The 16,897-nt window shown below is 47.0% G+C and overlaps 1 protein-coding gene across 1 annotated transcript in view; it reads right to left on the bottom strand.

The window, feature by feature from the left end:
• Nucleotides 1-16,897, bottom strand: part of LOC109884644 (vascular endothelial growth factor receptor 3-like) — a 217,013-nt gene that overhangs the window by 92,506 nt on the left and 107,610 nt on the right. The window contains 1 exon segment of the mRNA XM_031789481.1: nucleotides 8,587-8,975. Within this exon segment, the coding sequence (XP_031645341.1) occupies nucleotides 8,587-8,975 (389 nt within the window).

Here is a 16,897-nt window from a genome sequence, read left to right on the forward strand (position 1 = left end):
GGACTACTAACAGACCACAGGGTGACTACCAGACCACAGGGTGACTAACGGACCACAGGGTGACTAACGGACCACAGGGTGACTAACGGACCACAGGGTGACTAACAGACCACAGGGTGACTAACAGACCACAGGATGACTAACAGACCACAGGGTGACTAACGGACTACTAACAGACCACAGGGTGACTAACAGACCACAGGGTGACTAACAGACCACAGGGTGACTAATGGACCACAGGGTGACTAACGGACCACAGGGTGACTAACGGACTACTAAGAGACCACAGGGTGACTAACGGACTACTAAGAGACCACAGGGTGACTAACAGACTACTAACAGACCACATGGTGACTAACGGACCACAGGGTGACTAACGGACCACAGGGTGACTAACGGACCACAGGGTGACTAACGGACTACTAACAGACCACAGGGTGACTAACAGACCACAGGGTGACTAACAGACCACAGGGTGACTAACAGACCACAGGATGACTAACAGACCACAGGGTGACTAACAGACCACAGGATGACTAACGGACTACTAACAGACCACATGGTGACAACCAGACCACAGGGTGACTAACAGACCACAGGGTGACTAACAGACCACAGGATGACTAACAGACTACTAACAGACCACAGGGTGACTAACGGACTACTAACAGACCACAGGGTGACTAACAGGGTGACTAACAGACCACAGGATGACTAACATACCACAGGGTGACTAACAGACCACAGGATTACTAACAGACCACAGGGTGACTAACGGACTACTAACAGACCACAGGGTGACTAACAGGGTGACTAACAGACCACAGGATGACTAACAGACCACAAGGTGACTAACAGACCACAGGATGACTAACAGACCACAGGGTGACTAACGGACTACTAACAGACCACAGGGTGACTAATGGACCACAGGGTGACTAACAGACCACAGGGTGACTAACGGACTACTAACAGACCACAGGGTGACTACCAGACCACAGGGTGACTAACGGACCACAGGGTGACTAACGGACCACAGGGTGACTAACAGACCACAGAGTGACTAACAGACCACAGGGTGACTAACAGACCACAGGATGACTAACAGACCACAGGGTGACTAACGGACTACTAACAGACCACAGGGTGACTAACAGACCACAGGGTGACTAACAGACCACAGGGTGACTAATGGACCACAGGGTGACTAACGGACCACAGGGTGACTAACGGACTACTAAGAGACCACAGGGTGACTAACGGACTACTAAGAGACCACAGGGTGACTAACAGACTACTAACAGACCACATGGTGACTAACGGACCACAGGGTGACTAACAGACCACAGGGTGACTAACGGACCACAGGGTGACTAACGGACTACTAACAGACCACAGGGTGACTAACAGACCACAGGATGACTAACAGACCACAGGGTGACTAACAGACCACAGGATGACTAACGGACTACTAACAGACCACAGGGTGACAACCAGACCACAGGGTGACTAACAGACCACAGGGTGACTAACAGACCACAGGATGACTAACAGACTACTAACAGACCACAGGGTGACTAACGGACTACTAACAGACCACAGGGTGACTAACAGACCACAGGGTGACTAACATACCACAGGGTGACTAACAGACCACAGAGTGACTAACAGACCACAGGGTGACTAACGGACTACTAACAGACCACAGGGTGACTAACGGACCACAGGGTGACTAACAGACCACAGGGTGACTAACGGACCACAGGGTGACTAACGGACTACTAACAGACCACAGGGTGACTAACGGACCACAGGGTGACTAACGGACCACAGGGTGACTAACGGACCACAGGGTGACTAACAGACCACAGGGTGACTAACAGACCACAGGATGACTAACAGACCACAGGGTGACTAACGGACTACTAACAGACCACAGGGTGACTAACGGACCACAGGGTGACTAACAGACCACAGGGTGACTAACAGACCACAGGGTGACTAACAGACCACAGGATGACTAACAGACCACAGGGTGACTAACAGACCACAGGATGACTAACGGACTACTAACAGACCACATGGTGACAACCAGACCACAGGGTGACTAACAGACCACAGGGTGACTAACAGACCACAGGATGACTAACAGACTACTAACAGACCACAGGGTGACTAACGGACTACTAACAGACCACAGGGTGACTAACAGACCACAGGGTGACTAACAGACCACAGGGTGACTAACAGACCACAGGGTGACTAACGGACTACTAACAGACCACAGGGTGACTAACAGACCACAGGGTGACTAACAGACCACAGGGTGACTAATGGACCACAGGGTGACTAACGGACCACAGGGTGACTAACGGACTACTAAGAGACCACAGGGTGACTAACGGACTACTAAGAGACCACAGGGTGACTAACAGACTACTACCCATCCTCGGATGGGGCCACAGTGTCTCCTGACCCCTCCTGTCTCAGCCTCCAGTATTTATGCTGCAGTAGTTTATGTGTCGGGGGGCTGGGGTCAGTTTGTTATATCTGGAGTACTTCTCCTGTCCTATTCGGTGTCCTGTGTGAATCTAAGTGTGCGTTCTCTAATTCTCTCCTTCTCTCTTTCTTTCTCTCTCTCGGAGGACCTGAGCCCTAGGACCATGCCCCAGGACTACCTGACATGATGACTCCTTGCTGTCCCCAGTCCACCTGGCCATGCTGCTGTTCCAGTTTCAACTGACCTGAGCCCTAGGACCATGCCCCAGGACTACCTGACATGATGACTCCTTGCTGTCCCCAGTCTACCTGGCCATGCTGCTGCTCCAGTTTCAACTTCCACCTGACTGTGCTGCTGCTCTAGTTTCAACTGTTCTGCCTTATTATTATTCGACCATGCTGGTCATTTATGAACATTGAACATCTTGACCATGTTCTGTTATAATCTCCACCCGGCACAGCCAGAAGAGGACTGGCCACCCCACATAGCCTGGTTCCTCTCTAGGTTTCTTCCTAGGTATTGGCCTTTCTAGGGAGTTTTTCCTAGCCACTGTGCTTCTCCACCTGCATTGCTTGCTGTTTGGGGTTTTAGGCTGGGTTTCTGTACAGCACTTTGAGATATCAGCTGATGTACGAAGGGCTATATAAATAAATTTGATTTGATTTGATTTGATTTGATTACTAACAGACCACATGGTGACTAACGGACCACAGGGTGACTAACAGACCACAGGGTGACTAACGGACCACAGGGTGACTAACGGACTACTAACAGACCACAGGGTGACTAACAGACCACAGGATGACTAACAGACCACAGGGTGACTAACAGACCACAGGATGACTAACGGACTACTAACAGACCACAGGGTGACAACCAGACCACAGGGTGACTAACAGACCACAGGGTGACTAACAGACCACAGGATGACTAACAGACTACTAACAGACCACAGGGTGACTAACGGACTACTAACAGACCACAGGGTGACTAACAGACCACAGGGTGACTAACATACCACAGGGTGACTAACAGACCACAGAGTGACTAACAGACCACAGGGTGACTAACGGACTACTAACAGACCACAGGGTGACTAACGGACCACAGGGTGACTAACAGACCACAGGGTGACTAACGGACCACAGGGTGACTAACGGACTACTAACAGACCACAGGGTGACTAACGGACCACAGGGTGACTAACGGACCACAGGGTGACTAACGGACCACAGGGTGACTAACAGACCACAGGGTGACTAACAGACCACAGGATGACTAACAGACCACAGGGTGACTAACGGACTACTAACAGACCACAGGGTGACTAACGGACCACAGGGTGACTAACAGACCACAGGGTGACTAACAGACCACAGGGTGACTAACAGACCACAGGATGACTAACAGACCACAGGGTGACTAACAGACCACAGGATGACTAACGGACTACTAACAGACCACATGGTGACAACCAGACCACAGGGTGACTAACAGACCACAGGGTGACTAACAGACCACAGGATGACTAACAGACTACTAACAGACCACAGGGTGACTAACGGACTACTAACAGACCACAGGGTGACTAACAGACCACAGGGTGACTAACATACCACAGGGTGACTAACAGACCACAGAGTGACTAACAGACCACAGGGTGACTAACGGACTACTAACAGACCACAGGGTGACTAACGGACCACAGGGTGACTAACAGACCACAGGGTGACTAACGGACCACAGGGTGACTAACGGACTACTAACAGACCACAGGGTGACTAACGGACCACAGGGTGACTAACGGACCACAGGGTGACTAACGGACCACATGGTGACTAACAGACCACAGGGTGACTAACAGACCACAGGATGACTAACAGACCACAGGGTGACTAACGGACTACTAACAGACCACAGGGTGACTAACGGACCACAGGGTGACTAACAGACCACAGGGTGACTAACAGACCACAGGGTGACTAACAGACCACAGGATGACTAACAGACCACAGGGTGACTAACAGACCACAGGATGACTAACGGACTACTAACAGACCACATGGTGACAACCAGACCACAGGGTGACTAACAGACCACAGGGTGACTAACAGACCACAGGATGACTAACAGACTACTAACAGACCACAGGGTGACTAACGGACTACTAACAGACCACAGGGTGACTAACAGACCACAGGGTGACTAACATACCACAGGGTGACTAACAGACCACAGGATTACTAACAGACCACAGGGTGACTAACGGACTACTAACAGACCACAGGGTGACTAACAGGGTGACTAACAGACCACAGGATGACTAACATACCACAGGGTGACTAACAGACCACAGGATTACTAACAGACCACAGGGTGACTAACGGACTACTAACAGACCACAGGGTGACTAACAGGGTGACTAACAGACCACAGGATGACTAACAGACCACAAGGTGACTAACAGACCACAGGATGACTAACAGACCACAGGGTGACTAACAGACCACAGGGTGACTAACGGACTACTAACAGACCACAGGGTGACTAATGGACCACAGGGTGACTAACAGACCACAGGGTGACTAACGGACTACTAACAGACCACAGGGTGACTACCACACCACAGGGTGACTAACGGACCACAGGGTGACTAACGGACCACAGGGTGACTAACAGACCACAGAGTGACTAACAGACCACAGGGTGACTAACAGACCACAGGATGACTAACAGACCACAGGGTGACTAACGGACTACTAACAGACCACAGGGTGACTAACAGACCACAGGGTGACTAACAGACCACAGGGTGACTAATGGACCACAGGGTGACTAACGGACCACAGGGTGACTAACGGACTACTAAGAGACCACAGGGTGACTAACGGACTACTAAGAGACCACAGGGTGACTAACAGACTACTAACAGACCACATGGTGACTAACGGACCACAGGGTGACTAACAGACCACAGGGTGACTAACGGACCACAGGGTGACTAACGGACTACTAACAGACCACAGGGTGACTAACAGACCACAGGATGACTAACAGACCACAGGGTGACTAACAGACCACAGGATGACTAACGGACTACTAACAGACCACAGGGTGACAACCAGACCACAGGGTGACTAACAGACCACAGGGTGACTAACAGACCACAGGATGACTAACAGACTACTAACAGACCACAGGGTGACTAACGGACTACTAACAGACCACAGGGTGACTAACAGACCACAGGGTGACTAACATACCACAGGGTGACTAACAGACCACAGAGTGACTAACAGACCACAGGGTGACTAACGGACTACTAACAGACCACAGGGTGACTAACGGACCACAGGGTGACTAACAGACCACAGGGTGACTAACGGACCACAGGGTGACTAACGGACTACTAACAGACCACAGGGTGACTAACGGACCACAGGGTGACTAACGGACCACAGGGTGACTAACGGACCACAGGGTGACTAACAGACCACAGGGTGACTAACAGACCACAGGATGACTAACAGACCACAGGGTGACTAACGGACTACTAACAGACCACAGGGTGACTAACGGACCACAGGGTGACTAACAGACCACAGGGTGACTAACAGACCACAGGGTGACTAACGGACTACTAACAGACCACAGGCTGACTAATGGACCACAGGTTGACTAACGGACCACAGGGTGACTAACGGACCACAGGGTGACTTACAGACCACAGGATGACTAACAGACCACAGGGTGACTACCAGACCACAGGGTGACTAACGGACTACTAACAGACCACAGGGTGACTAACGGACCACAGGGTGACTAACAGACCACAGGGTGACTAACAGACCACAGGGTGACTAACGGACTACTAACAGACCACAGGGTGACTAACGGACCACAGGGTGACTAACGGACCACAGGGTGACTAACAGACCACAGGGTGACTAACAGACCACAGGGTGACTAACGGACTACTGACAGACCACAGGGTGACTAACGGACTACTAACAGACCACAGGGTGACTAACAGACCACAGGGTGACTAACGGACCACAGGGGGACTAACAGACCACAGGGTGACTAACAGACCACAGGGTGACTAACAGACCACAGGGTGACTAACGGACTACTAACAGACCACAGGGTGACTAACGGACCACAGGGTCATTCTCAAGACATGACACAGAACTGGACTAAAATAGATGGATAGATAGATAAACCATACCTCAGCAACTGTTCAGGTCCAGAGATAGAACAAATTAACCTCTACAGGATCGGTATCCCTAAACATGAATGTCTTGGGTGAGTTGGAGATTGAGGTTTGGTGAACCATGTAATGGTGACTCACCCCATTCCATACAAATGTGCGCAACCGCAACATTCAAACGAGACTGCAATGAAAACTAATGGGACTGTAAAGACTGTGTTGACATCAAAATCTGGGGTGTGGACTACATTTCTATTCAAGCGTTGATCGACATGGTAATTGTATGTAATGACACATTATATAAACTCTTTATAGTGTTTTTTTTTACATTTTAGGGGCGATAAGGTGATAAGTTGGACAGATCGAGTGAAACCCGCCATCTTTAAAAAGACGGATCTCATTGCCTTCTTGAACCATACAGAGATGGGCATCATGAAGGTCTCGTCATGGATGTTGTTGGAAAGGGGAGAAATTGTGCTTTATAATGGTATTGATATTACAGCTGACCTGGAAGTATTATGTTTTTGGGAGTTGAAATTAGGTCAATTGTACGGACCAGCGCGATGTACAAAAATGAGTTAGTTCACGTTAGATGAAAGATGCTGTCCAGGATCTTAAACCTCTACAGGATCGGTGTCCCTAAACTGGGACAGTTGTTGCTCAATATGTGATAATGTGACTAGAATGACGTTGTAAACAACAGCCAATTCTGGGACATGGATGACGTAGTACACAATAAACGGGGAATGGATGACGTAGTAGACAATAAACGGGGAATGGATGACGTAGTACACAATAAACGGGGAATGGATGACGTAGTAGACAATAAACGGGGAATGGATGACGTAGTACACAATAAACGGGGAATGGATGATGTAGTACACAATAAACGGGGAATGGATGACGTTGTACACAATAAACGGGGAATGGATGACGTTTTACACAATAAACGAGGAATGGATGACGTTGTACACAATAAACGAGGAATGGATGACGTTGTACACAATAAATGGGGAAGGGATGACGTAGTGCACAATAAATGGGGACATGGATGACGTAGTACACAATAAACGGGGACATGGATGACGTAGTAGACAATAAACGGGGAATGGATGACGTAGTACACAATAAACGGGGAATGGATGACGTAGTAGACAATAAACGGGGAATGGATGACGTAGTAGACAATAAACGGGGAATGGATGACGTTTTACACAATAAACGAGGAATGGATGACGTTGTACACAATAAATGGGGAAGGGATGACGTAGTGCACAATAAATGGGGACATGGATGATGTAGTACACAATAAACGGGGAATGGATGACGTAGTAGACAATAAACGGGGAATGGATGACGTAGTACACAATAAACGGGGAATGGATGACGTTGTACACAATAAACGTGGAATGGATGACGTAGTACACAATAAACGGGGAATGGATGATGTTGTACACAATAAACGGGGAATGGATGACGTAGTACACAATAAACGGGGAATGGATGATGTTGTACACAATAAACGGGGAATGGATGACGTAGTACACAATAAATGGGGACCCGTTTTGGCTCGTTACTACTGGCTGAAATTATACAAAAGTTCTGGAGCATCACTTTAACAATGATAGTCATACACAAGAGATGACCACGATGATGACGCTAACACTGGTGCTGACCAAAAACCATGTGTGTGTGTGAATGTGTGTATCCGTGTGTGTGTGTGTGTGAATGTGTGTATCCGTGTGTGTGTGTATGTGTGAATGTGTGTATCCGTGTGTGTGTGTGTGTGTGTGAAAATGCAGGTATCCGTGTGTGTGTGTGTGTGTGAGAGAGTAACAGGATGTGTGCTTGCGTCTCTCTCTGTGTATAAACTCACCTCTGACAAACACATATAGAGTGGCAGCCGTGGTCCCGTCGATGACAGCCTTGACATCTCTGTAGTAACAGCGGTAGTACCCTGTATCATTCCCTTTAGCTCCAGTGAGGACCAGGGTCTTGCAATACGGCCTTCCAGGCTCCCCTGGACACTCCAGGATGCTGACTCCCCTTCTCTGGATAGGGACCGAAGCAGGCGTACCAGCCCCCTCCGCGGCCACGGGGTGGTCTCCCACAACTCCAGCCCCGGGGGTACAAACAGGGGTTCCAGACCCAGTCTCGGCCTCTCTCCCTGGGGCTCTGCTGGGCCTGGGTCCGGCCTGACGGTCAGTCAGCTCCTCTCCCACCAGGGTCGTCTCAGGCCACACCCAGGACAGAGTACGCTGACCCCTGGAGGTCAGAGATTAGTGGTTAAAGGTCAGAAGAAAGGTCAAGTGAGAGGTCACAGATGGGTCAATTAGGTTTTCAACCAATCAGGAAAGGTTAGGGCTGTACAAATGTCAGGTGTGTGACGTTAGCAACTGCGACAGATTGTGAAATAGCGTGTGTGTGTGTGTGTGTGTGTGGGGGGGGGGGAAGCAGAGCAGAGATGGCTATAGATATTATATATAGTGTATTATATTAATGAGTGCAGGTGTGCTTGGGAATCATAATACTGCTCTGTCTAGAGGGGTGTGTGTGTGTGTTTCCCCCTCTCTGTCTAGAGGGGTGTGTGTGTGTGTTTCCCCCTCTCTTATTCTTCACCCCATCCCCACACCTCCTTGGTGTAAAATTAATTCAAATATGGGGAAATATGACACCTCAGGGCTTCATGAACGAGATATCAGTCAGCCGGCAGAATCAAACTGATTTCCCCCGTGATGGTAGAGACAGTCAGCCAGCAGAATCAAACTGATTTCCCCCGTGATGGTAGAGACAGTCAGCCAGCAGAATCAAACTGATTTCCCCCATGATGGTAGAGACAGTCAGCCAGCAGAATCAAACTGATTTCCCCCGTGATGGTAGAGACAGTCAGCCAGCAGAATCAAACTGATTTCCCCCATGATGGTAGAGACAGTCAGCCAGCAGAATCAAACTGATTTCCCCCATGATGGTAGAGACAGTCAGCCAGCAGAATCCAACTGATGTCCCCCATGATGGTAGAGACAGTCAGCCAGCAGAATCAAACTGATTTCCCCCGTGATGGTAGAGACAGTCAGCCAGCAGAATCAAACTGATTTCCCCCGTGATGGTAGAGACAGTCAGCCAGCAGAATCAAACTGATTTCCCCCATGATGGTAGAGACAGTCAGCCAGCAGAATCCAACTGATGTCCCCCATGATGGTAGAGACATTCAGCCAGCAGAATCCAACTGATGTCCCCCATGATGGTAGAGACAGTCAGCCAGCAGAATCCAACTGATGTCCCCCATGATGGTAGAGACAGTCAGCCAGCAGAATCCAACTGATGTCCCCCATGATGGTAGAGACAGTCAGCCAGCAGAATCCAACTGATGTCCCCCATGATGGTAGAGACAGTCAGCCAGCAGAATCCAACTGATGTCCCCCATGATGGTAGAGACATTCAGCCAGCAGAATCCAACTGATGTCCCCCATGATGGTAGAGACAGTCAGCCAGCAGAATCCAACTGATGTCCCCCATGATGGTAGAGACAGTCAGCCAGCAGAATCCAACTGATGTCCCCCATGATGGTAGAGACAGTCAGCCAGCAGAATCCAACTGATGTCCCCCATGATGGTAGAGACAGTCAGCCAGCAGAATCCAACTGATGTCCCCCATGATGGTAGAGACAGTCAGCCAGCAGAATCCAACTGATGTCCCCCATGATGGTAGAGACAGTCAGCCAGCAGAATCCAACTGATGTCCCCCATGATGGTAGAGACAGTCAGCCAGCAGAATCCAACTGATGTCCCCCATGATGGTAGAGACAGTCAGCCAGCTCCTCTACCAAATGGTATATTTATAGGGAAAGGGGGATACCAAGTCACTACCCCAGGGGTTCCCAAACTGTTTTCCTTCAAGGCACCTAACCCTAACCTCTAACCCTAACCCCTAACACTAACCCCTAACCCTAACCCTAACCCTAACACTAACCCTAACCCTAACCCCTAACCCTAACCCCTAACCCCTAACCCCTAACCCCTAACCCTAACCCCTAACACTAACCCCTAAACCTAACCCCTAACACTAACCCTAACCCCTAACACTAACCCCTAACCCTAACCCCTAACCTGAGAGACATTTTGACATGGACCTGAGAGAACATTTGACATGGAGCTGAGAGACATTTTGACATGGACCTGAGAGAACATTTGACATGGACCTGAGAGACATTTTGACATGGAACTGAGAGACATTTTGACATGGACCTGAGAGACATTTTGACATGGGCCTGAGAGAACATTTGACATGGAGCTGAGAGACATTTTGACATGGACCTGACAGAACATTTGACATGGACCTGAGAGACATTTTGACATGGACCTGAGAGACATTTTGACATGGACCTGAGAGACATTTGACATGGACCTGAGAGACATTTGACATGGACCTGAGAGACATTTTGACATGGACCTGACAGAACTTTTTGACATGAACCTGACAGAACATTTGACATTGACCTGAGAGAACATTTGACATGGCTAATGCTGTGTTCTTATGCTCAAACATTACAAAACCAATGGGGGCCTGATTGTCTAGCTTTTATTTAGTTGATTGTTGGCTATCATAAATATATATACAGTTGAAGTCGGAAGTTTACATGCACCTTAGCCAAATACATTTAAACTCAGTTTTTCACAATCACTGACATTTAATCCTAGTAAAAATATCCTGTCTTAGGTCAGTTAGGATCACAACTTTATTTTAAGAATGTGAAATGTCAGAATAATAGTAGAGAGAATGATTTATTTCAGCTTTTATTGCTTTCATCACATTCCCAGTGGGTCAGAAGTTTACATACACTCAATTAGTATTTGGTAGAATTGCCTCTAAATCCTTCCACAAGTTTCCCACAATAAGTTGGGTGAATTTTGGCCCATTCCTCCTGACAGAACTGAGTCAGGTTTGTAGGCCTCCTTGCTCACACACGCTTTTTCAGTTCTGCTCACAAATTGTCTATAGGATTGAGGTCAGGGCATTGCGGTGGCCACTCCAATATCTTGACTTTGTTGTCCTTAAGCCATTTTGCCATAACCTTGGAAGTATGCTTGGGTCATTGTCCATTTGGAAGACCCATTTGGGACAAAACGTTAACTTCCTGACTGATGTCTTGAGATGTTGCTTCAAAATATCCACATAATTTTCCTTCCCCATCTATTTTGTGAAGTGCACCAGTAGCTCCTGCAGCACAGCACCCCCACAACATGATGCTGCCACCCCGTGCTTCTCGGTTGGGATGGTGTTCTTCGGCTTACAAATCTCCCCCTTTTTCCTCCAAAAATAACGATGGTCATTATGGCCAACCAAACAGTTCTGTTTTTGTTTAATCAAACCAGAGGACATTTCTCCATTGAGTGTTTCCTCCAGCATTTTCACAAGGTTATTCGCTGTTGTTCTGGGATTGATTTGCACTTTCGCACCAAAGTACGTTCATCTCTAGGAGACAGAACACATCTCCTTCCTGAGCGGTATGACGGCTGCGTGGTCCCATGGTGTTTATACTTGCGTACTATTGTTTGTGCAGATGAACGTGGTACCTTCAGGCATTTGGAAATTGCTCCCAAGGATGAACCAGACTTGTGGAGGTCTACAATTATTTTTCTGAGGTCTTGGTTGATTTCTTTTGATTTTCCTATGATGTCAAGCAAAGAGGCACTGAGTTTGAAGGTAGGCCTTGAAATACATCCACTGGTACACCTCCAATTGACTCAAATAATGTCAATTAGCCTATCAGAAGCTTCTAAAGCCATGACATCATTCTCTGGAATTGTCCAAGCTGTTTAAAGGCACAGTCAACTTAGTGTATGTAAACTTCTGACCCATTGGAATTGTGATACAGTGAATTATAAGTGAAATAATCTGTCTGTAAACAATTGTTGGAAAAATGACTTGTGTCATGCAAAAAGTAGATGTCCTAACCAACTTGCCAAAACTATAGTTTGTTAAGAAATTTGTGGAGTGGTTTAAAAACGAGTTTTAATGACTACAACCTAAGTGTATGTAAACGTCAGACTTCACCTGTATATACAGTTCCATTATCTTTTCTACTTGTTTTAAATTGAACACTGTAAAAATGTATAGTATGCGATTTAAAAATAGAGTATGCTATTTTCAATGGTGTTAAGAGAGCGTTTCCCAAACTCAGTCCTCGGGACACCAAGGGGTGCCCGTTTTGGATTTTGCCCGAACACTACAAAGCTTTTTCAAATGATCAAAGCTTGCATGAAATGGTCAGTGAGACCTAGGCACAGTTCTCTACCTACATGTAATGGACAGAGAGACAGTACTCTACCTGCATGTAATGGACAGAGAGACAGTACTCTACCTACATGTAATGGACAGAGAGACAGAGAGACAGTACTCTACCTACATGTAATGGACAGAGAGACAGTACTCTACCTACATGTAATGGACAGAGAGACAGAGAGACAGTACTCTACCTACATGTAATGGACAGAGAGACAGAGAGACAGTTCTCTACCTACATGTAATGGACAGAGAGACAGTACTCTACCTACATGTAATGGACAGAGAGACAGAGAGACAGTACTCTACCTACATGTAATGGACAGAGAGACAGAGAGACAGTACTCTACCTACATGTAATGGACAGAGAGACAGAGAGACAGTACTCTACCTGCATGTAATGGTCAGAGAGACAGTACTCTACCTACATGTAATGGACAGAGAGACAGTACTCTACCTACATGTAATGGACAGAGAGACAGTACTCTACCTACATGTAATGGACAGAGAGACAGAGAGACAGTACTCTACCTACATGTAATGGACAGAGAGACAGAGAGACAGTACTCTACCTACATGTAATGGACAGAGAGACAGAGAGACAGTACTCTACCTACATGTAATGGACAGAGAGACAGTACTCTACCTACATGTAATGGACAGAGAGACAGTACTCTACCTACATGTAATGGACAGAGAGACAGAGAGACAGTACTCTACCTACATGTAATGGACAGAGAGACAGAGAGACAGTACTCTACCTACATGTAATGGACAGAGAGACAGTACTCTACCTACATGTAATGGACAGAGAGACAGAACTCTACCTACATGTAATGGACACAGAGACAGTACTCTACCTACATGTAATGGACAGAGAGACAGTACTCTACCTACATGTAATGGACAGAGAGACAGTACTCTACCTACATGTAATGGACAGAGAGACAGAGAGACAGTACTCTACCTACATGTAATGGACAGAGAGACAGTACTCTACCTACATGTAATGGACAGAGAGACAGAGACAGTACTCTACCTACATGTAATGGACAGAGAGACAGAGAGACAGTACTCTACCTACATGTAATGGACAGAGAGACAGTACTCTACCTACATGTAATGGACAGAGAGACAGAGAGACAGTACTCTACCTACATGTAATGGACAGAGAGACAGAGAGACAGTACTCTACCTACATGTAATGGACAGAGAGACAGTACTCTACCTACATGTAATGGACAGAGAGACAGTACTCTACCTACATGTAATGGACAGAGAGACAGTACTCTACCTACATGTAATGGACAGAGAGACAGAGAGACAGTACTCTACCTACATGTAATGGACAGAGAGACAGAGAGACAGAGAGACAGTACTCTACCTACATGTAATGGACAGAGAGACAGAGAGACAGTACTCTACCTACATGTAATGGACAGAGAGACAGTACTCTACCTACATGTAATGGACAGAGAGACAGTACTCTACCTACATGTAATGGACAGAGAGACAGAGAGACAGTACCCTACCTACATGTAATGGACAGAGAGACAGAGAGACAGTTCTCTACCTACATGTAATGGACAGAGAGACAGTACTCTACCTACATGTAATGGACAGAGAGACAGTACTCTACCTACATGTAATGGACAGAGAGACAGAGAGACAGTACTCTACCTGCATGTAATGGACAGAGAGACAGAGAGACAGTACTCTACCTGCATGTAATGGACAGAGAGACAGTACTCTACCTACATGTAATGGACAGAGAGACAGTACTCTACCTACATGTAATGGACAGAGAGACAGAGAGACAGTACTCTACCTACATGTAATGGACAGAGAGACAGTACTCTACCTACATGTAATGGACAGAGAGACAGTACTCTACCTACATGTAATGGACAGAGAGACAGTACTCTACCTACATGTAATGGACAGAGAGACAGTACTCTACCTACATGTAATGGACAGAGAGACAGTACTCTACCTACATGTAATGGTCAGAGAGACAGTACTCTACCTACATGTAATGGACAGAGAGACAGTACTCTACCTACATGTAATGGACAGAGAGACAGAGAGACAGTACTCTACCTACATGTAATGGACAGAGAGACAGAGAGACAGTACTCTACCTACATGTAATGGACAGAGAGACAGAGAGACAGTACTCGACCTACATGTAATGGACAGAGAGACAGAGAGACAGTACTCTACCTACATGTAATGGACAGAGAGACAGTACTCTACCTACATGTAATGGACAGAGAGACAGAGAGACAGTACTCTACCTACATGTAATGGACAGAGAGACAGTACTCTACCTACATGTAATGGACAGAGAGACAGTACTCTACCTACATGTAATGGACAGAGAGACAGAGAGACAGTACTCTACCTACATGTAATGGACAGAGAGACAGAGAGACAGTACTCTACCTACATGTAATGGACAGAGAGACAGAGAGACAGTACTCTACCTACATGTAATGGACAGAGAGACAGTACTCTACCTACATGTAATGGACAGAGAGACAGTACTCTACCTACATGTAATGGACAGAGAGACAGAGAGACAGTACTCTACCTACATGTAATGGACAGAGAGACAGAGAGACAGTACTCTACCTACATGTAATGGACAGAGAGGACAGTACTCTACCTACATGTAATGGACAGAGAGACAGTACTCTACCTACATGTAATGGACACAGAGACAGTACTCTACCTACATGTAATGGACAGAGAGACAGTACTCTACCTACATGTAATGGACAGAGAGACAGTACTCTACCTACATGTAATGGACAGAGAGACAGAGAGACAGTACTCTACCTACATGTAATGGACAGAGAGACAGTTACTCTACCTACATGTAATGGACAGAGAGACAGAGACAGTACTCTACCTACATGTAATGGACAGAGAGACAGAGAGACAGTACTCTACCTACATGTAATGGACAGAGAGACAGTACTCTACCTACATGTAATGGACAGAGAGACAGAGAGACAGTACTCTACCTACATGTAATGGACAGAGAGACAGAGAGACAGTACTCTACCTACATGTAATGGACAGAGAGACAGTACTCTACCTACATGTAATGGACAGAGAGACAGTACTCTACCTACATGTAATGGACAGAGAGACAGTACTCTACCTACATGTAATGGACAGAGAGACAGAGAGACAGTACTCTACCTACATGTAATGGACAGAGAGACAGAGAGACAGTACTCTACCTACATGTAATGGACAGAGAGACAGAGAGACAGTACTCTACCTACATGTAATGGACAGAGAGACAGTACTCTACCTACATGTAATGGACAGAGAGACAGTACTCTACCTACATGTAATGGACAGAGAGACAGAGAGACAGTACCCTACCTACATGTAATGGACAGAGAGACAGAGAGACAGTTCTCTACCTACATGTAATGGACAGAGAGACAGTACTCTACCTACATGTAATGGACAGAGAGACAGTACTCTACCTACATGTAATGGACAGAGAGACAGAGAGACAGTACTCTACCTGCATGTAATGGACAGAGAGACAGAGAGACAGTACTCTACCTGCATGTAATGGACAGAGAGACAGTACTCTACCTACATGTAATGGACAGAGAGACAGTACTCTACCTACATGTAATGGACAGAGAGACAGAGAGACAGTACTCTACCTACATGTAATGGACAGAGAGACAGTACTCTACCTACATGTAATGGACAGAGAGACAGTACTCTACCTACATGTAATGGACAGAGAGACAGTACTCTACCTACATGTAATGGACAGAGAGACAGTACTCTACCTACATGTAATGGACAGAGAGACAGTACTCTACCTACATGTAATGGTCAGAGAGACAGTACTCTACCTACATGTAATG

The sequence above is a fragment of the Oncorhynchus kisutch genome, linkage group LG15 (genome assembly GCF_002021735.2).
Source record: "Oncorhynchus kisutch isolate 150728-3 linkage group LG15, Okis_V2, whole genome shotgun sequence".
In the NCBI taxonomy this organism is placed as follows: domain Eukaryota; kingdom Metazoa; phylum Chordata; class Actinopteri; order Salmoniformes; family Salmonidae; genus Oncorhynchus; species Oncorhynchus kisutch.